The sequence below is a fragment of the Anguilla rostrata genome, chromosome 10, assembly GCF_018555375.3.
Source record: "Anguilla rostrata isolate EN2019 chromosome 10, ASM1855537v3, whole genome shotgun sequence".
Lineage (NCBI taxonomy): Eukaryota > Metazoa > Chordata > Actinopteri > Anguilliformes > Anguillidae > Anguilla > Anguilla rostrata.
In genome coordinates, this window is record NC_057942.1 from 27,335,986 (window position 1) to 27,359,082 (window position 23,097).

General features: G+C 39.0%; 1 protein-coding gene across 2 annotated transcripts in view; it reads left to right on the forward strand.

Moving 5' to 3' along the window:
- Positions 1-836: 836 nt before the first annotated feature.
- LOC135233108 (mediator of RNA polymerase II transcription subunit 13-like) overlaps positions 837-23,097 on the forward strand; it is a 149,872-nt gene continuing 127,611 nt past the window's right edge. For both annotated transcript variants that reach the window (XM_064296305.1, XM_064296306.1), the window contains exon 1: positions 837-2,581. In XM_064296305.1, coding sequence (XP_064152375.1) covers positions 2,510-2,581 — 72 coding nt within the window. In that variant the 5' untranslated portion in view covers positions 837-2,509. The remainder of the gene's footprint in view (positions 2,582-23,097) is intronic.

The following is a 23,097-nucleotide window of genomic DNA, read 5'->3' on the forward strand; positions in this document are numbered from 1 at the left end:
GATAACTGAAACAAAACCATGTTTGGAGTTCAAAGCTAGTAATGGCAACAAGTTAAACTTGCATTTTGTAAATAAGTAAGGTGAAAAATATAGAACTTATATTCAGTATGTGTTATCACATGAGGATGCCCGGGACCACGTTTGAGAACCTCTGCTGTTGCACCCGTCCACAGCTGAGGACTCCAGCACTTCAGGCAATGACAGTTGTAAACATTTTCTGAGAAACTTTTAAATATAAAGATATTCTAGTACTGTCACAGCTGACAAAATGCAATATATTTTTTGAAAATGCTTGTCAAGCATTACATATAGTAGATTTCACTACAAAACCCACTCCACACACATTTCTGAGAAGGCATAGATATGTATGGCCTCCAAGGCTGTGAGTCAAAAATGGTGCTCCTCCCAAAATATTAATTTTGCATATAATTAAAAAAAATTCACATATGACTTTATGGGTGTACGGCATAAAATGGTTGATTTATTTTCAGGAATTAATTGTTCATCTTTCTGTTGACAGAAATGGTATGTACACGAGAAATAGGATAACGTAATTAGAATTTATTTCACAATGAAAGCAATGCAATATTGTAATAATGCCTTGTAATTATTTAGTACACAGGAAGGCGGTTAAAAACAATACTATCTTGCGAGGATAATGGTGACTGGTAGTGAGTGTGAGCGCCTGTAGAAACTCGTGTGTCAGATGTACTGAAATACTGCGGATGTAATCCTTTGCTTTGATCACGTGAGCCCTCTGTGCCGAACGGGAAAGTGAGTCTCTCGGAAGCCAGCCGCCATTACATTGCTGTGCGTGGTGGGCTGCAGGAGTTAGGTTGCTGTGGGCGCAGGCTGTCACACACAGTGGGAATCACACATACACACACGCACACACATTCACTTACGAATGTAACAGTAAAGACACTTAGACAAAAACAATGCCTGAAAAAGGAGACGAGGCTTCCCACAGAAGCCCGTTGGTTACGTTAAATAACCAGTATCAGCGCTTTCTTACATTTTAAAAGACCACTTCATAAAGGGCATATGTTTTTTCATATTCTTGATACATTTTGAAGGGCACATAGACGTAATTCTGCGAGCTTGCCGTTTCATGTTTTTTTAAACGCCTATTATGTATTTATTAATCACGATATCAGACAGGGATAACTGGCGTCATTGTTGAGATGATTGTTAGCTAGCGTAATTAGCTACCAACGGCAACATTGGGTTCATATTGCTGGAGTAGGACGTTTCGTCATGATATAAAACAGAAAGGAAGGAAGGATTTTTTTAGCCCTCGTCTGTTGTAGTCTACTGCCGTTTTCCTGATGATGGTCTGGATACTTTTTCGTTTGAGGAAGAAACAAGATGTGAGGACATTTTAAATCGAAACTGAAATTTTAACTTTAGCCTATCTTGTACGAAATCCATCGCTCATTTTGTACAGTTGGAAACAACCTTCGATATATAGCCTAGCTATTTTAGTATGCAGTCTTATTTTAAAAACGAGGATGGAAACATTGCTGTTCTCCGTTGCCTCTTGTGTGCTACACACTGTCAGAGTATGGCGGTGGTAAGAAAGAAATACTATAAATAACCATTACAATTCGCAAACTATCACAACTGGTGCATAAGGTTGTGGTGCAAGCGGTTTTGATTTTTTTAACTCTTTCTTGTATTTAAGAAACATCAGTACGTATCCGTATCCGTTTTATATAGATATTTAGACTATAACTCTACCATTCTATCTATTGAATAACATCGTTCACCTCTGACTGACTCCAGTCATTTGACACTTGTCGTATGTGTTAATTTTCAATATAATGATGAGAATCATTTCCATATTGCCAGACTAAAACTGCGCTTTCGTACATTAAGTTCTGGAATCCGGGCGATTCCACGTTCATTATCGATACGTTTTTAATTAAAATTGATTTTCGCATTAGAAGAAAGGAATACATCGTTTGGATTAAACTGTTATTTAATCAATATAATAACCGAAGAGACTGGCGTGGCTACAGTGTGACATTTTCTGCTGGATGCAGCCTATTAAACCGAGGATCTGTTTTCTTTTTGTGCGTGTTTAGTAGGCTAATGATTTGATTCGGACACCCATGACCTGGATTCCATGATTATTCGCATCTCCTAATAGCCTACGTTTGGATTTACAACATAACATCACAGTTTTCTTTGGAGTTCATGTCGTAAACGTTGAAGACAAAGGTTGTAAGTGATAGCTCGTTATTTTAAGCCCTCCATCACAGTTTGGATTCAGCGCGTCTTGGGGTAACATTTAATCGTCCCGCAAAATCAATTCATTATTGATACATTTTCCTTGGGGAGCAGGGGTGGGGGATTTAATTTTAAATCGCGCCCCTGTTCTTGCTGTCAGTAATTTGAGTATTGTCAGCGTATGGCGTGGATTTCTTGAAAAGGAACTTTACAACGGCACGGTCTTGGTACCGACCCAGGATTTCGACATGCCCAGCACTGACGACCCCGGACGATTATGACTGCAGCAGCGAATTGGGTGGCTAACGGGGCGAGCCTTGAAGACTGCCACTCCAACCTCTTCTCCCTGGTACAGTAACACGAATTAGTACTTTAAGCGAATGAACTATGCAAATTCAAAATCACGAGAAGCCTCTTGAACAATTATCCGATGAGGTACCCTAAGCTTATAGGCGAGTATGTGGTCATAGTACAAAGGTGAACTAATTACTGGTACCGCGATTCGCTAATAATTCACATTCATAAGGCAGTAGGCTACAGCAATTCAAAGAAAGGGGTTTGTTAAGCCGTGTTTAGAAAGCATAGACCTACTCAAATTTACGATGCCTAATGCATTCATGAATTTTCCAGCAATATGTGCATGGACCAGACATAAGGTGTAAAGAGACACTATTGTCTTTATGGTCGGCCTACATATCAATTGCATTTGTGATTCTTAATTTACATAACAGGGACAGTTTGTGAATTCTGTGTGCAGTATGTTTGTACATTCGCGTGTGGAAAAAAATTGTTAAATATAGAAGTTGAGACACAAGATAGTGGGTTGAAAATACTTTACTGTCTTCTGATTTGAAGACAGTAAAGCTATAAAGCACTAACATTCTGATGCTTTAAGGGTAAAGGGTGCTAATTTTCAGAAACACAATGGTAATGTGGAAGTAAAAAATGTGTCTTTCTTATTTCTTTCATTTTGTCAAATTAAGATCATTTTATCATGACAGATGTAGCTCACACTAAAGAAATGAGACTTTTCAAGTGACAACATTCTTTTATAGTAGGTTATTGGTCATTTGTGTAAGTCATTTTACACTACTGGCACCTAAGAACAGTATGTGGGCTCAGTTTTTAAGTGCGTCCTTTTGTGACTTTGCAATACTTAGGCTGAGACATAATGAGACTCATAGTATGCTTGTAGGCAGTAATGATACCTAGGGGCTTGTGAGAAGCTATTAAGATCTGGTGTAATATGAAAATAATTGAGAAGTATCAAAAAGCAATTTTCCCAGCACTTTACACTGGGGACGTAATCATGGAGTGAAAATAAAGTGATTCAGATGGAGAAAGAGTATGAATCCTCTCTGGTGGCTGAGTTCAGTTCAGAAGAGATGGGCATACCACAGTGCAACTTAAATCATTGAGAGATCGGCCATTGCCCTTGTGTTGAATCGCAGTGAGAATTATTTGGGGGAATATTATTCATTGTTGCGAACGGAGGTGAAGAGGCTTACAGGTAGCTGTCTGACCTACATGCTAGCCTTTTCAGGGTTGTCTTCAGATAGTTTGTCATGGATTGCACATGGTAAACTTGTTGGCCATTGGATTTCACATGTTAGTTATATTCAAAGAATCCAGCAATAAGCACAATAGCAAGCAGTCAAGTCAGCTGACTTTTACTTTATTTCTTTTTATTTAAGTGTCAATGTCATGGTCACTCACCTGAATTTACAATGGATGTAAGCTGGCTCCAAAGGAAAAAATTAGTATCATGAAATTATCGGTGTATTACGGTTTATTACGATTTTTTGTTTACATGCACTTTTTTGTGTACAAGTGTTTATTTCTCTTTCCACCTTTTTCGAGGTGCTCAAAAGGGGACAGAATTTGGTAAATGCCAGGGTTCTTGATGTCCTTGTAAGCCTCCCAAAATGCCATGGCCTCCCTCAGAAAGACGGTCTCATTCACAGAAGGCAGAGCAGGACCAACTGGCAAACTTCCATGCTTCTTTCACCGAACAGCTTCATCTCTACGGGGTGAATGGCTTTCTCTGGCTGTGAATATTTATAAGTGGAGTCACTTCACAGCCAGCATTTGCAAACTTTTAAATGCTGTCTGAAAGGGAATCAAAGCAGAGTAAAATATAACTGCAAACAAGAATCCAAGGGACCAAGCATCTATGGCCAAAAGGCCACAGTCAAAAATGGACTGCATGACATACATTATAAAAGGAGCAAACAGTGGAGAGATTCTGTGAATAATGTACAGTCAGGTCCATAAGTATTTGGACAGTGACATAATTTTCATCATTTTGTCTCTGTACGGCACCACAATGGATTTGAAATGAAACAATCAAGATGTGATTTAAGTGTAGACTTTCAGCTTCAATTTAAGGGTTTTGTCAAAAATATTGTATGAACAATGTAGGAATTACAACCATTTTTATACATAGGGGCTCAAAAGTAATTGGACAAACTAGCATAATCATAAATTAAATTGTCATTTTCAGTACTTGGTTGCAAATCCTTTGCAGTCAGTGACTGCTTGAATCCATACACATCACCAGACACTGGGTTTCTTCCCTGGTGATGCTCTGCCAGGCCTCTACTGAAGCTGTCTTCAGTTCCTGTTTGTTCTTGGGGCATTTTGCCTTCAGCTTTGCCTTCAGCAAGTGAAATGCATGCTCAATTGGATTCAGGTCAGGTGATTGACTTGGCCATTGCAGAACATTCCACTTCTTTACCTTAAAAAAGTCTTAGGTTGCTTTCGCAGTATGCTTCGGGTCATTGTCCATCTGTGCTGTGAAGCGCCGTCCAATCAGTTTTGAAGCATTTGGCTGAATCTGAACAGATAATATAGCCCTATACACTTCAGAATTCATCCTGCTGCTTTTGACAGCAGTCACATCATCACTAAATACAAGGGAACCATTTCCAGTGGCAGCCATACATGCCCACGCCATAACACTACCTCCACCATGCTTCACGGATGAAGTGGTATGCCTTGGATAATGAGCAGTTCCTTCCCTTCTCCAAACTCTCTTCCCATCATTCTGGTACAAGTTGACCTTTGTCTCATCTGTCCATAGGAGGTTGTTCCAGAACTGTACAGGCTTTTTTTTAGATGTTTTTTGTAAAACTCTAATCTGGTCTTCCTGTTTTTGTGGCTTACCAGTGGTTTACATCTTGTGGTAAACCCTCTGTATTTACTCTCGTGAAGTCTTCTCTTGATTGTTGACTTTGACACAGATACCTCCTGGAGGGTGTTCTTGATCTGGCCAACTGTTGTGAAAGGGTTTTTCTTCACCAGGGAAAGTATTCTTCTGTCATCCACCACAGTTGTTTTCTGTGGTCTTCCGGGCCTTTTGGTGTTCCTGAGCTCACCAGTGCATTCTTTCTTTTTAAGAATGTACCAAATAGTTGATTTGGCCACACCTAATGTTTTTGCTATCTCTCTTATGGGTTTTTTTTTTTAGCCTAATGATGGCTTGCTTCACCAACAGTGACAGCTCTTTGGACTTCATATTGAGAGTTAACAGCAGCAGATTCCAAATGCAAATGGCACACTTGATATCAATTCTAGACCTTTTATCTGCTTACTTGTAAATGAAATAATGAGGGAATAACACACACCTGGCCATGGAACAGCTGAGCAGCCAATTGTCCAATTACCTTTGGTCCCTTAATAAGGGGGGGGGGCACATATATAAAGTGCTGTAATTCCTACACCGTTCACCCGATTTGGATGTAAATCCCTTCAAATTGAAATTGCACTTTGAGCTCATATTCATTATTTAATTTCAACTCAAATATGCTGTGGTAGACAGCTAAAATAACAATAACTTTGTCAATGTCCAAATACTTATGGACCTGACTGTATGTCTATACAATAACATTGGCTAATTTGTGCATTTGTTTGCATTGGACGAGATTTATGTGTATTGTGGTATCATGTTTGTTATGTTATAAATCATTCAATCATTCTTTTTAAACTGTCATGCTCTGCAAAAGTAGTCTACTTTTGACATTGTAATATAATTAGCATCAAGCTTTTCACTAACATCTCATTGACATTGTTAACATAGACTCAAATGAATGGTGGGAGCTTGCGCTGAGGGAAACATGATCAACGCAGTCAAGATACAATTGTGAAACTCTACTGGTAATTCATGGTCATGGCAAATTAAAGTGTGTCCAACACAGTTTTGGGAATTTTGTGGCTAGAGACTGCAGGTCACCTGTTGGTTTTACAGTATTAAATTGGTTGTGATGAGAGGTTTGGAGTTATTATGGCCAATCACTGGCCATGGCTATTGTATGAAGACTATAGCAACTGGCAGTTTCATTATGCCTGATACACTTGACGCAGGGTCTCCAGATGAACATTTATGACAAATGTAAAAGCCTCCTTCTTTAGGCTATGTTGAAAAGGATGTTTTAAACATAGCCTAATTACTAGAGGAGGAAGGTGGGTCATGTATTAAATGTTCAGTTTATGTATTTTCCTCTATGCTGGGTCTCTGCATAAACTAGTAAATTTATTTTTCATTTGTAATAAACTAAAATTAATCACTTGCATTAATAAGAAATTAAATACTTACAAAATCAGACAAATTTGTATGTCTACACACTATTGCTAAAGAATATAATTTGTGAAGGTGTGGAAGTGAAATAGTAGTATTTAAATGCAAGATGTTCTCAAAAAAGCCATAGCTTAGGATACTTGATCACTGTATCGGCACAGCGTGCTGGTGGGATCAGTGGCCTCTGGGCGTGCAGGGCTTGGTAGCGTCCCAAGACTTTGCTATGACAAGGCCCAAGGCAAAGAGGGGTGTCACCTGGTCCAGGAGGAGGTGCGAGCAGGGGTGGAGAAAGTTCGCTCCAGCAGGATCGTGGGCATGCGGCAGAATGGCGCATGTTCCAGATGGGAGGGACTAGAAGTGCAGAAGAGCAGAAGGTCTCTTTGGTGTGGAAGGCTGAGCTGCTCCGGATCAAGTTCCTGATTCAGTCGGTCTATGACGTTCTCCCCAGCCCAGCTAAACTCTAGTGCTGGGGTATGGCTGAGACACCAGCATGCCCTCTGTGCCAGAGAAGAGGATCACTCGAACACATCCTCAGCTGTTGCCCGAAGGCCCTGGGAGAGGTCCTGAAGGTGATAGCAGATACCATCTGCACTGGGATCAGCTCAGCCAAGCAACACGACCCAGAAAAATGGGCATTTGTGTTTGTTAAAGCACGGGAGAAGCCCCAGGCTCAGCCAAGAGTGCAGGGTGGGCTCCTTGTCACAGCAGGGGACTGGCAGCTGAAGGGTGATCTGGGGAAGCAGCTCAATTTCCCAGACACCATCGCATGGTCCTGGTGTCTGTAATATCAAGACAGGTGGTCCTGCTGAAGCTGACTGTTCCCTGGGAAGACTGGATGGAGGAGGCCTATGAGAGGAAGAGGGCCAAGTATGAGGACCTGGTAGCGAGTACCAGAGGCAGGGATGGAGGGCACAATGTGTTCTTATAGAGGTGGGCTGCAGAGGCTTTGCAGGCCAGTCTCTCCACAGGGCCTTCAAGCTCCTTGGCATTACAGGACTGCACAGCAGGAAAGCCATCAAGAACACCACTGAGGCCGCAGAGAGGGTGTCAAGATGGCTGTGGATCAAGAAGTGGGATCCGTGGCAACACATGCTACATGGACACAAACTAGGGCCTGATCAACCCTGGCTGGGTCGCATGGGTGAGGGTGTATGATTGTTGAAAGACCCAAAACACCCCATGACCCCAGGTTACTGATGATGTGTCCAAGTGCTCCACAAGATGTGTGAAATGACTTGCAAAAACAGTGCAGAATTTATTAGCAGCACAAACAAAGCTTGTTACCCAGTAGACCTGCTCAAATGTATGCAACACTAAAATAATTACCCAGACACTTACAAATGCATAAAACAGTAGAGGAAATGCATTTCAACTGTCGTAGGTGATCTGAAACCTGAATTCACTGCAAGGTTGCAAAGCATTACCCTTGCTTGATGTATTTATATGCATCTTTGTATTATTTGTATTTTTTGGTGCACATATTTGAGCCTGTCACTATAATCTTACAACTATTTAACTTGCACTGCTTGGTGATATAAAGAACGACATGAATAAAATAAAATAGATTACAAAGAAACCAAAGCCACTCATTGAAAAGAGTATAATGTTGAAAAAACAGTCCTGATTACAGTTCTGCTGTATGCACATACATTTATTTATGCGCGCCCAAAAAACAGCATGGCTGCCACATCATGTGATCTATCTATACAACACTCTCCACAGTATGACATACAATGCTAGAATTAGATTTACTCATTGAAATAGGTCGTTAAAAATTATTACCATAAATCCCTATTAATAGAAGGTCAAAGAATGTCTAGCAGTTTTTTTTTCATAATTTCACCTTTAAAAAAGAAGAAGAAATTATAGACGACATTCACAAATTTTTATATTTTAACATTTTTCCTGTAACACATTTTAGCCTGACCCTTTAGACCTTTAACATTAGACCCTTTAAACAGTTTATTCCTTTTTTATACTTGATAAAGATGTCTTTGGCCTGAAAGCGTACCATCATGTCTAGGTACACACATCTGAATATTTTGACATACACTGCATCACATGGAATTTCTGCTTTAAGATCAGGCACTGTTTGATGAATTAAATTATTTATATAAACAAAATTGTCAAAAAAAAAATTAATTCCAGGTATCATTATGACATTTTAACTATGGCTAGTAACAAACATCTGTGTACATTTACAGTGAGCTCCATAAAGCTTGGGACAATGACATGATTTATATCTGTACTCCACAATTTTAGATTTGTAATCAAATAATTCACAGGTGGGTACAGTGCACATTCTCAGCTTTTATTTCAGTGTATTTTCATTATGATTTTACCATGTAGAAATTGCAGCAGTATTTATACATGAGCAAAGTCTGGAGGCCAAAAGGAACCGCCAAAGATCTTCCCCACATGGGGGTGCGGGTGTTATGGTTTTAGCATGTTTGTTTGCCATAGATACTGGCTCACTTGTCTTCATTGATGATGTAACTGTTAATAGCTGAAGCAGAATTAATTTTGAAGTGTACATAAGCATCAGCTCAGACACGTGCTTCCAAATTCATTGGACGGCGCTTAATCCTTCAGCAAGATGATGATCCCAAACGTACTTCTAAAGCAACTAAGGAGTTTCAAACCTAAAAACTTGAAACTAGAAAATAGGTAAAGACAAAACTAACTAAAATCATATTTATTTTAGTCAACGAAAACAACCATTTTAGTCACATACTTAATGCCCTGCATCCAGTAAATGCCATGACTGTAAAATACTTTCTAACGTGCTTGTGACAACGCATCAGTTGTAACAGTGCATGTCCCTTCTACATGACTGAACACTGCTTCACATGGGCATTCAGAAATGTCCAGCTGCAGTGTGAACGTCTTTACTTTTTTGAAGGCAATAAAGACTTTAAAGATTCATATAAGACATGTATTTGTTTTTTAAGAAACTCAGCTTTTGTTGATAAACCTTTGTTGATTTTAATAAATATAGGTAATTGGACAATGTAACAGCATGCATTTGTTTGGGCATAACATGTTATTTCAACATAAGTCATTACTTCTATCCAACTGAGTAAACTGCGTATGTGTGTGATCTTTTCTCATGAATATTCTCCAAGTGTCAGTGTAGAGAATGAAGAATACACGTATCCACTATTTTTCATAGTGTTGATAAAACATGCAGTTTTGTGTTGCAAATAAAAAATATTTTATTACTCGCCTACAGGCAGCTGAGGAAAACTGGCTGAACCTTATGGTATTGTGCATTATCTGAATACATTATCTGAATGTGCAACGCATCGTATGCCACCAGTTAATCCAAACACTGCGAAAAGCCTACTTTCTTCTTTTCTTTTTTGCAGCACTAAATAAACTAAAGCGACTTTTAAATCATGGACATCTGTCTATCCAAGTCACAGAACTGTCTGTGGATGAAGTTTATACTACTTTACCAAACAATTGTGGTTTTCTATGTTTGATGCTGCAATCCTTGTCACTGCCATGTTTTCTGATCAGTACAGGATAATCTGAAACTGTACTCTCCCTTGTCATAGAGTATCACTAAATAAACACTTTGAAGCCACAACCAGAAAAGGAATACACACTTTTGTATACAGCGAGAGGGCGAAGTGCATGGTTAATGGGATGAGCACACAGCGTCCACACAGTGCTCATGGGAGTTGTAGTATCATGTAGTATCATCATGACTGAACTATTTCAGATGCTTTTTTATTAACTACGATATTTAATTTTTCATTGAAAATGCTGTTGACCACTGGCCAACGAGGCTAGCAAGAGTGAACAAGTTACACACTGCCGAATTCTATGTGCATTTGGCTGGTGGTGGGTTTTAATGTCAACCCCTGGTTGTGATATATTTATTATTTGCAACACAGCAACTTCAACAAAAATTATCTGAGTCTGTTCTCGTTATTTCATATTTTATTAATTTAAAATGCAGAACAAATTAGTCATCGTCATTGTACCAAAAAAGCATTTTCGTCACGTGATTGTCTTCATCATCATCATTAAAAAAACTGGTTGTTGAAAAACTTCACTGCTCATGGTTTTTTCATTGTCAAAGTCAACTCTACCGAACAGCTGATTTAATCAAAATTGCCAGAATTATGTGTTAATTAAGTTATTCTCGTTCTGTCGAACCATTTGAGAACCTGCTATGTGCTAGATTTGGCCACGTAATATTGACACCTTTCTTACAGGTTTTTTGACACAACAGTTTTTTCTGTGCAAATATGAGAACATACTGCACAGACTTCATGTTTCATGTCAGTATGTGTTGCACTTCATGAGAAGATTTTGAATGTATTTTTTTGTTTTTTTACCTCATTGCGTTCAAACTCGTGTACATTGCTTATATTCAGGCATTATGCCTGGCTATCAAGAGTCATTGAATATATCTCAAGCAATGCTTCCCTTTTTTCTTTAGGGAATTTACTCTATAACTTGTACTGACACTTTTTCAAATGTTTTTGGGATACATCTCACTCCATAAGCATACAATCTGAGGTTTACTGTCTGAGGTTCATACCACTCTCTATCCAGTACTACATTACAATCCTCTGTCTCTTGTCCTTCTGGTATTTCCTCCATGTCTGTATAATTGACATTTGAATGTGGACTGCGGTGGAGAGCCAATTACCCCTCATTGGTATCTGTATCCTAAAAAAGATGCACCTCTAGGAGATCCATTGCTGAGGTTGGAATGAGTGTCAACTGATGAAGCAGTTGATTCTGAGGGAACTCCCTGTTGACAACTTATTATATCATTCACATTATGCTGGTGTAGGTCCTATAGATTCTCTCTGCATATACTCACTGTTTGTTGTTTTCAGATTTTGGGTTCTATTTTCACAGAAAAGTTCCAGTTCTCAAATGCTACTGGGAACTCAAAATGCTGGCAAATTAGGTTGTGTCCATAATTTCAGGATTCCAAGCATTAGTGCAACTCTGGTGCAGTTGTAAAATAACCTGGTTCGATAAGAAAAAAATAACTGCGGGTTGGTGGGGGTTTGGCTTTATTATTCCCAATCAGATCACCCCTTTTTCTTCCCTTTAAAAACAGTGTGTTCGTTATGGCCAAAGAGAAACCGTGTTATGAAAGGTCCTGTTATGGGTGTCTCTACAACCCATTACTTGTGATATTAAAAGAAAAGTGAAGCTAAATAGCTTTCATTTTAACATTTATTTTCCCCCTTATTTTCCATTTATATTCCTGTGCTAGAAACTATAATAAATAGTTTCTGTGAACAATTGTGCAGGGTGAATATTCCCAGACTGGCCAGGAGCTGAAGGGAGCTGGCAGAGATACCCTCCAGTTGGCTTCCATTGTGCTGCTGCCACATGGCAGGCATCGTGCTAGTGCACCAGGAGGACGAGAAGAAGTGCGTTTAATTTGAGGGTGCTTTCTAACATAATAGTCCAATTGCTTAGTCCAAAACCAGCATCATGTTGCTACATTGTTATGTTTTAATTGGTCTGCATCACTTTGTCACAGTTCCAAATTCAGCAGACCATGATTTGTATATGTTTGCAAATGTTTGTTTATTGGTTGGGAATTGAGCCAGTACACGGAAAAACCAAATCCATTTCTACCCCTACCACAGAAAATCATGGATTGTGAAACCACATTTCATTGTTGAGTTTATAGCCATTATCCTCCTTTGGTGTTCTTTCCAAAAGTGGAGTTATGAAGAGGATGAATATGAAAGACTCCGGGTAGCAAACATGCATGTAATAACATGTACATTCTAAAGCAGATGCGCTACTATTAGACACAGATATGAGCAGAGAAGACTGTATGTGATTCGACGATATTCTGACCCATTGCCTACAATTTGACAAATGAAAGGATTACAAATGTGTGCATGTAGGTAGTGCTACACTATTTCATACAAACTCACAACATACAATTTATAAAATATGTCTAAGGTAGACTTTTCAGGCTACACAAATGAAAATACAATAGGGTACATTTTATATTTAATAAATATACTAATGCAATGCATTGATCTTAATGAAAGAAAATATGTGGCGCGAACATACTATCGGATGATAGCCCTGATGCGTTCTCACCTCAACTTGTTTACATGTTTGGAGTTACAAAGAGGAGAAAGGTAAATATTCTGAGCAAACAATTGATAATTCTGTACAGAGAAATTTTCATTACCTTTTGAAACAGATGTTTTCAACTGTTTGCCTGCCGCCAAAATGTTTGGATCGCTTCCTGAAATTGAGTCAAAATTGTGTTCTCCATTCAATCAAACCACTCTAGTGTTCACTTGGAAGTGGCCTAAGAACACCTGTCGCAGGTGATTTGAGAATCTGTTATTTGGGTCACACACTGATTTTGATTGTGAGTGTTTTCACCTGCCCAAATTTACAGAATGAAACGACAAAATGCTCCTGGATTTCATTAAATCAAAGCAAACGGCAGGTGTGAAAGCATCCTGAATTTACTATAGCTTTGCCTTTTTTGTTTATTTGCTGTCAATTTTTGGTTAATAACACTATTTAAAATAAATGCGCTTGAAATGATGAACGTAGTCTACACTCACTTGGGAAGCAGTTCCGTAGCCAATCAGTCGCTGCTCTCTTGTGCACTCTGCACACTCTGACTCTTCATAGCAGATTCCACCTATTTGCGTCATAAAACACTACCTTTAATCTCTTAGTCCAAAGCCCCTAGTGGTCGGCACATCGGTGTGCCGAGAATGCTGAACTGAGACATTCAGTGCTACTGCAACCAATGTATGAGTTAAATAACAGAAATGCTTTATTTTAGTTTCATTAGTAGATGATACACGACAACTATGTCGAATATGGAGTTTAGCAGTGCCATCATTTTTGCTCTGGTTGTTCATTTAACAAGCACCCCCTCCCTGGAGTCTCATCTGCAACTACATCCCCCTCCCATGGACAGTATTGTCTATCTGAGCTTTCATAAAATTATTCTTTCACCACTGAAAAATTGTATTTTTTCATAGCAACAAGATAAACCCAACAATAGCCCTAAGATTTGGCAATACAGCACTGAATAACAAAATAAACAAAAAATATACCATGTCATTTTACAGTCAATATCTGGAACTGAATATTGAATAAGTATACAACCTTACCATTGGTTTTACGCTTAGAGATGTCCCTTTTGAGCCTGAGTGGTCATAAATTGTCTTGGATAATCCGTGCATTTGTGACGCCTGGGTACCTTCCAAAATAGCTGTGCATAATACCACACATGCTGTTTACGATGTTGTCGCCCTTTTTAGTTCAGTCTGGCTTCATCAACAATTAATCAATCCAATAAGTGACAGAATCAGCTTTCTAACAATGTATAACATGTCTAATTTAGCTTTTGGAATAGCGTTTTACAGCTCAGCATAGCCAAAAGTTTTCTCATCATCGCATTCACTTACACATTCACTCTGTGGTAGCAGTAACAGACACTGCACCCGACTAAAAGTTACCAGTGATTTTCATAATTTCTTGGAAAATATTATTATTATTGAGGACTTTTGAGCATAGCTAAGCCATATGTTTGCTGATATACCTAGCTGACATAGTTTTCTGAAGTAAGACGAGATGAGAAGAGGACAGGATTGATTTACTGTCTCTACTGAACACAGATAACATTTCATCATCACTATGTAAGTATTACTGCTCAAAATATTTCGGTTATATATGTTATTTTTGAAATTGAGTGTCTTTTTTGAGGTTAGTGGTATTTTATAATGAAGGTGTTTCACACTGTAATGTAAGCGTTCGTTGGTAGTTTAGTAGTTTTGTGATGCATGCAACAGTGATGACGTGAGAGTTGGAACATTGCCAAAACGTGGTGGATGCTTTAAAATTGTTTTCATGTCGTCCCATCCCCATACAAGAAAACATACAGAGTACAGAATATAGAAATACATACAACAGTTCATTATTACACATTTAGGTACTGTACCGCATTGTGTGACAATGTTTTTGCATTATTTTTTAATCTAATATCAATGTTTCATCTTAAACCTTCACAAGGTTCTCATGCTTTATAATGGAAAAAAAGCATTTTATCCATTTTTGGAGAGATTTCGGATGTGTTTCTGGACCCCTAGAAATTTTAGACCACTGTACTGATGGAAAGCATGTATTTCCCAGTTGTAAATGATGCATCAGTGAGTTTCTTGAGTCAAAACAGTTGATTTCTATTGAAATGCGTGAATATGTTGTGATTTACAGCAATGCATAATTTAGACATTTTGGACAGATTTGGAGACACTGGGTACACTGCTACACTTTGCTTCATAGAACTTTAGTAGTTCTACATATCCACCCTTAGATTTTATGAACTTGTGGTCAAGGAGTTTTTTTCCTGCTGTATATGGTAAATGGACCGCATTTATATAGCGCTTTTTTATTATGTATTTATATATCCAAAGCGCTTTACAATTGATGCCTCACCCACTCACACACACACTCACACACCAACGGCGAAAGGCTGCCATGCAAGGCGCCAATCAGCTCGTTGGGAGCAATTAGAGGTTAGGTGTCTTGCTCAGGGACACTTTGACATGCCCAGGGCGGGGGATCGAACCGGCAACCTTCCGACAAATGTCTTGCTTCATTTAAGCCAGTTTACAAATCTGTGTGATGCTCACATGTGGAGTTATAGAGCTTTAAATAGGGTACCCCCTAAATGAGCAAAGATTGGCCAGATTTGGAATGTATGCTAAGGGGTTAATGTATAGGCTATACTGTACGTATATAGACACCGCACTACACTATTGGGAACATTAGTTGGTAGATAGATAGTTGCTTATTCTTATCAACAGCTAAATCATTGAAGGACTGAAAAACTGCTGATCCATATCTGTGTAAGCAGTTGTTTATCCACAGTACAAAATATAGCTTTGTAGAATGTCTAAAAAATTTAATTTCACAATAGGATTAGGGAATCTTACCTCAAAATTTTTTTTATGGACGCTGTCCTGTTATGTTAATGTAGCTATACATGGCAGCGTTACAGTATGGCTGACGTGAATGTTTGAGAGTGTGATGTACTGTAAAAGCATGTGAAGACAAGCCTGCCACCATGAGGCTGGCATCTACTGTAGGGTATGCAAATATGGGAAAATGTTGCCAAACAACACCACTTTGATGTGCAGTGAAAAAAAAACCAATAAATAATTATTTCCATGAGCTGGGACAGAAAACTTTTTTTTTTTCTCCTGAGGGCACCACGGCCATATAAATTGTAAGGTGAGGCACAATTGACCATCCAGGTAGTTATTTTTTAAAGGTCATTAAGGCCAGAATGCAAAGCATCTATGGCAGTGGTACCATGGTGTCCTGTAATTTGAGTCCTAGGCATGTAAATGCAGCTGTCCTTCTCTGCTCGTAGGGCATTTCAGTTTTGTGCATTCACCATCTGTGTGCACTTGGTTTGGTCATCAGATGGAGACCTCTACCATAATTCCAGTTTAATCTGTCATTAATTCAAACATTTAGTTTAGAATTGCATCATTCACCTCTCATGTTGTAGCTCTCTTTAGTTTTAACACAAGTTCAGTAAGTCTTGAAATTTGAGGTGCAGTGGAAGACAATGTTTCCCATAAATCAATTATTGTGCGCACATGCTAAAGAGTTGAGGTGTAGAGGAGAGGGTACCCTTAGAAATGTAAAGCTGCAAGTTCTGCAAGAGCAGTCAATGTTTTTAGCCCTTTGGATCTTGGTCAGGTCTAAATGCTTCCAACATACCAATATCGGCTTTACATAGCTTGTCTGCTCAGTGTGAAGAAATACACATGCCACCTATTTCTAAGCCACTACTGTGTATGGTATCATTTTTTATAAACTAAAGTATGAGCCCAAAAAAATAAAGAAATAAAAATCAGTACTATAGCGCCACCGTGAGGGCTTATGAATGCCATATTGTGTGCCTGAACTACTGTTATAGCCCCATACAGACGTATTTAATTATCATGTGTTTCTGCAAAGCTATATGGTTTTTATAGCCATGTTGGCTATAAAATCTGATCAATAGCAATACAGTGCTTGCCCCATAAAAATAATAAAAACCAGAACAAAAACAATTGTGTTCCAGCACATGTGCTACTTGGACCCAACATAATAATAAACAAAACAAAAAACATCTACCATGGCATTGTTGCTGTTTGGCTGCCTAAAAACCCATACAGTTACAATAGAGTACCTATGCATCTGCGGTGCCTGGTCCCTTACTAGTAAAAAGTTGTACAATTACAGTAGTTTCTGTGCACGTGCGGTAATTGCCCCCCTAATAGTAAATACCTGTACAGTTACAATAGGTGTATAAGAGATGTGTACTGTAGGCACTAAATTGTACCCCATATAAAAGCATGTTGGAATGTATGGAGTATGTAGGCACCATATTGTGCCCTATATAAGAGTGTATTGGGATGGATGGAGTACGTTGGCACCATATTGTACCCAATGTAAGAATGTTTTGGGATGAATGTAGTATGTAGGCACCATACTGTACCCTATAGAAGAGCATGTTGTAATGGATGGAGTATGTAGGTACCATATTGTACCCTATATAAGAGTGTATTGGGATGGATGGAGTATGTAGGCACCATATTGTTATTGTATCAGAGTGTATCACGTGGAACGTGAATGGGCGTACTGAAACATGTAAGCCTAAGGACCCTGTGTTTATTGGAAGTCTCTTGAACAGAAAATTGATGGCCGTTGGCATTCCCTTTGCTCTTGAAAAAGATAACCAGAACTAGTTATACTTGTTTTCTGCAAACAACAAAAAAACACAAGGAAGAGAATCTTGACAAGTATGTGTCTTCATGCCATCAATTAAAATATGTAAACAACAATGAAAGAAACCTACCCTGAGAGGTACATGGCAAAGCGAACTAGAGTGGGTGTTTTAAGATGTGTGGGTTGTGATACCTTACATCCAAACAGTCATTCTTTTCTGTTTCAGTGGGAAGCTCAAAGCAGTGCTGTCTTTTTGTCCAGTGGTTAGAGTGTGGTGTTTAACTGAGCTGCTGTGACAGTGTAAAAGAGAGCAAGGGGGCAAGAGGGTGGGCGGAGAAAATCTGTTTTTGTTTTAGAAGTGCATTGTGTGTAATTGGCATTTCCTGAGCTTCAGCCGTGTGGAGAGTGTAGAGCGAGAGTTCTTTGTCCTGACTCATGCTGTCATCATCACATCGGAAATATGTAGCAGACTGAATACACGGTCTGTGACACGTGGAGGAGTCTATGACCAGTGGACACACACACACACACACACAGACACATACAGTAGTCTTGTGTTAAAGGTATACTATGCGGGATTTTCATTCTTGATAATATTTGGCATATCTATGATGCACTGGCAATCTCAATCTTTATACACTTCATGCAAATTTGTGCACCTTTTTCCTGTATTTGTTATTTTGTATTTGTTATGTGTTTGGGATGTTTCTGGGCATGGTGCTCTTTTCTGTGTGTGGAGGGGTGGGCGTGGGTACAGAGCCTATGGTTTGGGATCAGATTCCATCAAAGTGTTTGCTGCTAGTTTGTTGCAATGGCAGATGCTAGGAAGCCTAGGTACAGCGATCCAAAAAGACAAGCCAACAGGGCTTGTTCAAAAACTAGAGTCAACCTTGGAATTGGAATTACTTTTCTTCAGTGGCGTCAGCTAAAGTTTTCCAAGGGGATGAAAAGCGATGCAGAGTTGGCCTGTTTTCTGTTGGACCTGTAAGTAGCATTACTTTTAGCTAACTACCTTACGTAGCTAGATGCCTGAAGTTGGGTAGATTTTGCATTGAATTCTGTTTTTCTATTAAGATGTCTTCCCTCCATGGGAACCGCTGTTATAAAATGGCTAAGGTCACCCCAAAATTATAGTACATGGTTTTCAACACCATCTAATGTCACTAATCTCCAAATCTTAAGCCTTCTTCATGACATCCCTTTGTACCAACCCTCTCGTTCTCTCTTTAGATGGAATTCTGAAAGTATATAACAGCAAAAAACACTTTGTTATAGCATCTCAGAATAACTGTAACAGCTGTTAAATTTACACAGATGGGGATATAATGTTTTTTGGTAACTAGCCTCTAATTCCCACTAGAGTACACTCTGAAAACCATGCTAACTCTTTAAGGACAGAACTTTTTAAAATAAGGTATGATTTTATTTATTGCAAATAAAAATTATGCCTTATACCTGAAAATTACAAAAAAAAAAACAAACAAAAAAAAAACTTAGCTCTCTCAAAAACAGTTTTTTAGAAATACTTCCTGCAAACGTTATTGCATTGCTCCGTTCTTTTGAGAGACGATAAAGGACTGAACTGCACATGTACAAACTTGAAACTGCAATATATTTATCAAGCGTTACATTTATGGCGACTCTGTGCTACGTTTGGGAATGTAGAGAATCTTTCATAATTTTTTTAAGACACATAACTTTTACTTTAAGAACAGTTGGTTGTTTGAGAAGTGCAGAGATGTTGACTCTGGAGATGGTTGGCTATTGGGTACAGAATTTAACAACTTGAAATATTAAAACTTGGTTCTGAAGTTTTTACTAATAAGACGTGTTAACATTTAAAGGTGACAGTGCCAATCCATTGTATCCATGGATCCTGACACCTGTCCAAAATCTGACTTCACCATTGATGGAATGGTACAATAATGTTGTTTCTTGCCATGTGCAATGCATCTTAAATACCAGCAGTGCATTTAAATGAACTCGCTGTGGTTGTGCTCATTTACATAAACAGTCTTAGTAAATACCCTGCAACTTTGAAAACTTGCGGTGATGCAGAATTTTGCAGCATGCTTAGTAAATATAGCCCTGATTGTGTAACTATGGGAAAGCTAAATTTCTCGAAAAGTTTGACTATTCTAAGTGTTTAGGTGAATACACATATATGGGAAAGATGTAGTGTCTCATGGTTTTTCTTTATGTGCCCTGAAAATTGGAGATGCTGTGGAAAGCACTCACATATGACCTGTGTTTATCACTTTTTATCTTATTACATAATACATATAAATACCATTAATAGTTTTACTCTGTGTTGATAGAATATGTGGTCTTATAAGAATGTTTTACTGACATACTAAATTATAGAAAATCAAATTTGTTCTCTGTGATAAATAATCTTTGTAATATATCTGATGATTTAGTGATGTTGAAATATTTTTGTGAAAAAAAAAATGGAAACAAAATTCACTTTTGTAGTGCTCCCAAGTGTCTGATCAGTGCCAGTTTGTGATCCCTTTGGAATTACTTGGATTTCTGCATTAATTACTCATTATATTTGGTCTGATCTTCATTTAAGCCACAATAGTAGATGAACACAATTTGCTTAATCTAATAACAAACAAATAATTGTACTTCTCATCAATACAGAATGCATAATTTAAACATTGACTGTCTGGGTGGGGAAAAGTACCCAAAAGAACCTGTTGGTTAATGACTTCTCCAAAAGCTAATTGGAGTCAGGTGTTTCAATCAATGAGATAAGATTAGAGGTGTGGGTTGGAGGTGTCCTGGCCTAGAAAAAAGGCACAAAATCTGCTCTTTTAAAGAAACATCTGTTCATCTGAACCATACCAAGATCAAAACAATTTTCAGAGGACCTTAGAAGAAGAACCGTAGTGATTCACAACGCTGGAGAAGGCTACAAAAGTAGTTGTAAAGGCCAGGCCACAATAATGCACAATAGGACAGATATTATGGAGGAAATTCTATACTGTTGCTACTTTACCTTGGATTGAGCATCTTACAAAGATCAAGACTGCAGTGCACAGTGCTGAATGAGGTCAAAAAGAACCCTAGGGTAACAGCAAAGGACCTGCAGAAACATCTTGATCTTGCTAAAATCTCTGTTCATGTGTCCACTGTAAAAAAAAAAAAAGATAAACAAGAATGGTATTAGTTGGAGGACACCCCAGAGAAAACCGCTGCTCTCCAAAATAATGTTGCTGCATGTTTGCAAAAGGCCACCTAGATGTTCCACAATGCTTCTGGGCCAGTCTTCTATGGATGGATGTGGCAGAAGTTGAACCTTCGTGAAATGGAAAATGCTATGTTTTGAGGACAAAATCACTACTCACCAACACCAAAACCTTGTTTTTGGGGCTAAAATGATTTGTATCTACTTTGCTGCCTCAGGACCTGAACAGCTTGCAAACCTTTAGGGATTAAAGAATTCAAAATTGTATCAATAAATTTTACAGGAGAATGTCAGTGTAGAAGAAGGGTAGATAGAAGCTGGGTAATGCCACAAGACAGAGACCCAAAAACGCATGAGTATTTTGTACCCTAATACCAGAATAGTTTTATCAGGATAAAATTTATGTTTTGGAATGGTCAAGTCAGAGTCCTGACCTTAACCCTATGATGTGACATGACGAAGAGGGCTGTTCATGTCAAGAAATCTGAGAAATATCAATGAACTGAAGCAGATTTGTGTGGAGGAGTGGTCTAAAATAGGAAACATTTGGTGTTAGGTTGTTTCCACTAAAGAGGTCCTACCAATTACGAGATACAAGGGTTCACATAAATTTCCAGCCTGAACTGTGAATGTTTAGACAATGTGTTCAATAAAGGCATGGATAGTGCAATTGATTGTGTATTATTAACAGAATGTGTTACTTAAATGAATATCCGCATTTAATGAGTAAAATAATGCAGAAATCCATGTAATTCCAAAGGGTTCGCAAACTTTCTTGCAACTGTATATGATCCAACAATTTGAATTGTAAAGTTATTTCCCCTATTTCAGAGGTGGCACCACAGGTATAAAACTGGTGGGTGATTGTTAATAGGTCAAGACTAATTATGTTTCGGTGGGTCTGTAGTCTTGACCTAATAACAATTTACAGCCACAACTATATGCATTGAATGGCCAAAAGTATTTGGACCCCCAAAACATCACACCCGTATGAACATCTCATTCCAAAACCATAGGGATTAATATGGAGTTGGTCTCCCCTTTGCTGCTACAACAGCCTCCACTCTTTTGGGAAGGCTGTCCAGTAGATTTTGGAACATGGCTGCTAGGTTTCACTTCCATTCAGCCACAGGAGCATTAGTGAGGTCATACACTGATGTTGGGCGATAAGACCTGGCTTGCAGTTGGTGTTCCAATTCATCCCAAAGGTGTTCGATGGGGTTGAGGTGAGGGCTCTGTGCAGGCCAGACAAGTTCTTCCACACTAAACTCAGCAAACCATTTTTTTATGGATCTCGCTTTGTGCACGGGGGCATTGTCATGCTGAAACAGGAAAGGGCCTTCCCCAAACTGTTGCCACAAAGTTGGAAGCGCACAATTCTCTAGAATTACATTGTATGTTGTAGCATTATGATTTCCTTTCAGTGGAACTAAGGGGCCTGTCCCAAAACATGAACTGCCCCCGGTCATTATTCTTCCTCGACCAAACTTTACAGTTATCACTATGCATTTAGGCAGATAGCGTTCTCCTTGCATTCGCCAAAGCCAGATTCATCTGTCAGACTGCCGTATAGTGAACCATGATTCATCACTCCAGAAAATGCGTTTCCACTGCTTCAGAGTACAATGGCGGTCTGCTTTACACCACTCCAGCTGACGCTTGGCATTGTGCATGGTGATCTTAGGCTTGTGTGTGGCTGCTCGGCCATGGAAACCCATTTCATGAAGCTCTCGACAAACAGTTTTTGTGCTGACATTGCTTCCAGAGGCTGGAACTCAATAGTGAGTGTTGCAACTAAATGGTAAATGGTAAATGGACTGCATTTATATAGCGCTTTTATCCAAAGCGCTTTACAATTGATGCCTCTCATTCGCCAGAGCAGTTAGAGGTTAGGGGTTAGGTGTCTTGCTCAAGGACACTTCGACATGCCCAGGACGGGGTTTGAACCGGCAACCCTCCGACTGCCAGACAATCGGTCTTACCTCCTGAGCTATATCGCCCCAGGACAGGTGATTTTTATGCACATGTGTTTCAGCACTCCTGTTCTGTGAGCTTGTGGGGCTTGCGCTTCACGGCTTAGCTGTTGTTACTTCCAGACGTTTCCACTTCAGCATAACAGCACTTACAGTAGACCGGGGAAGAAATCTAGCAGGGAAGAAATTTGACTGACTGGTTGGGAAGATGGCATCCTATGACATTCTCACTTTGAAAGGCACTGAGCCCTTCAGTACAACCAGTTCTACTACCAGTGTCTGTCTAAGGAGATTGCATGGCTGTATGCTTGATTTTATGCACATGTTAGCAATGGGTGTGGTTGAAGTAGCTAATTTTTCATCTTAAG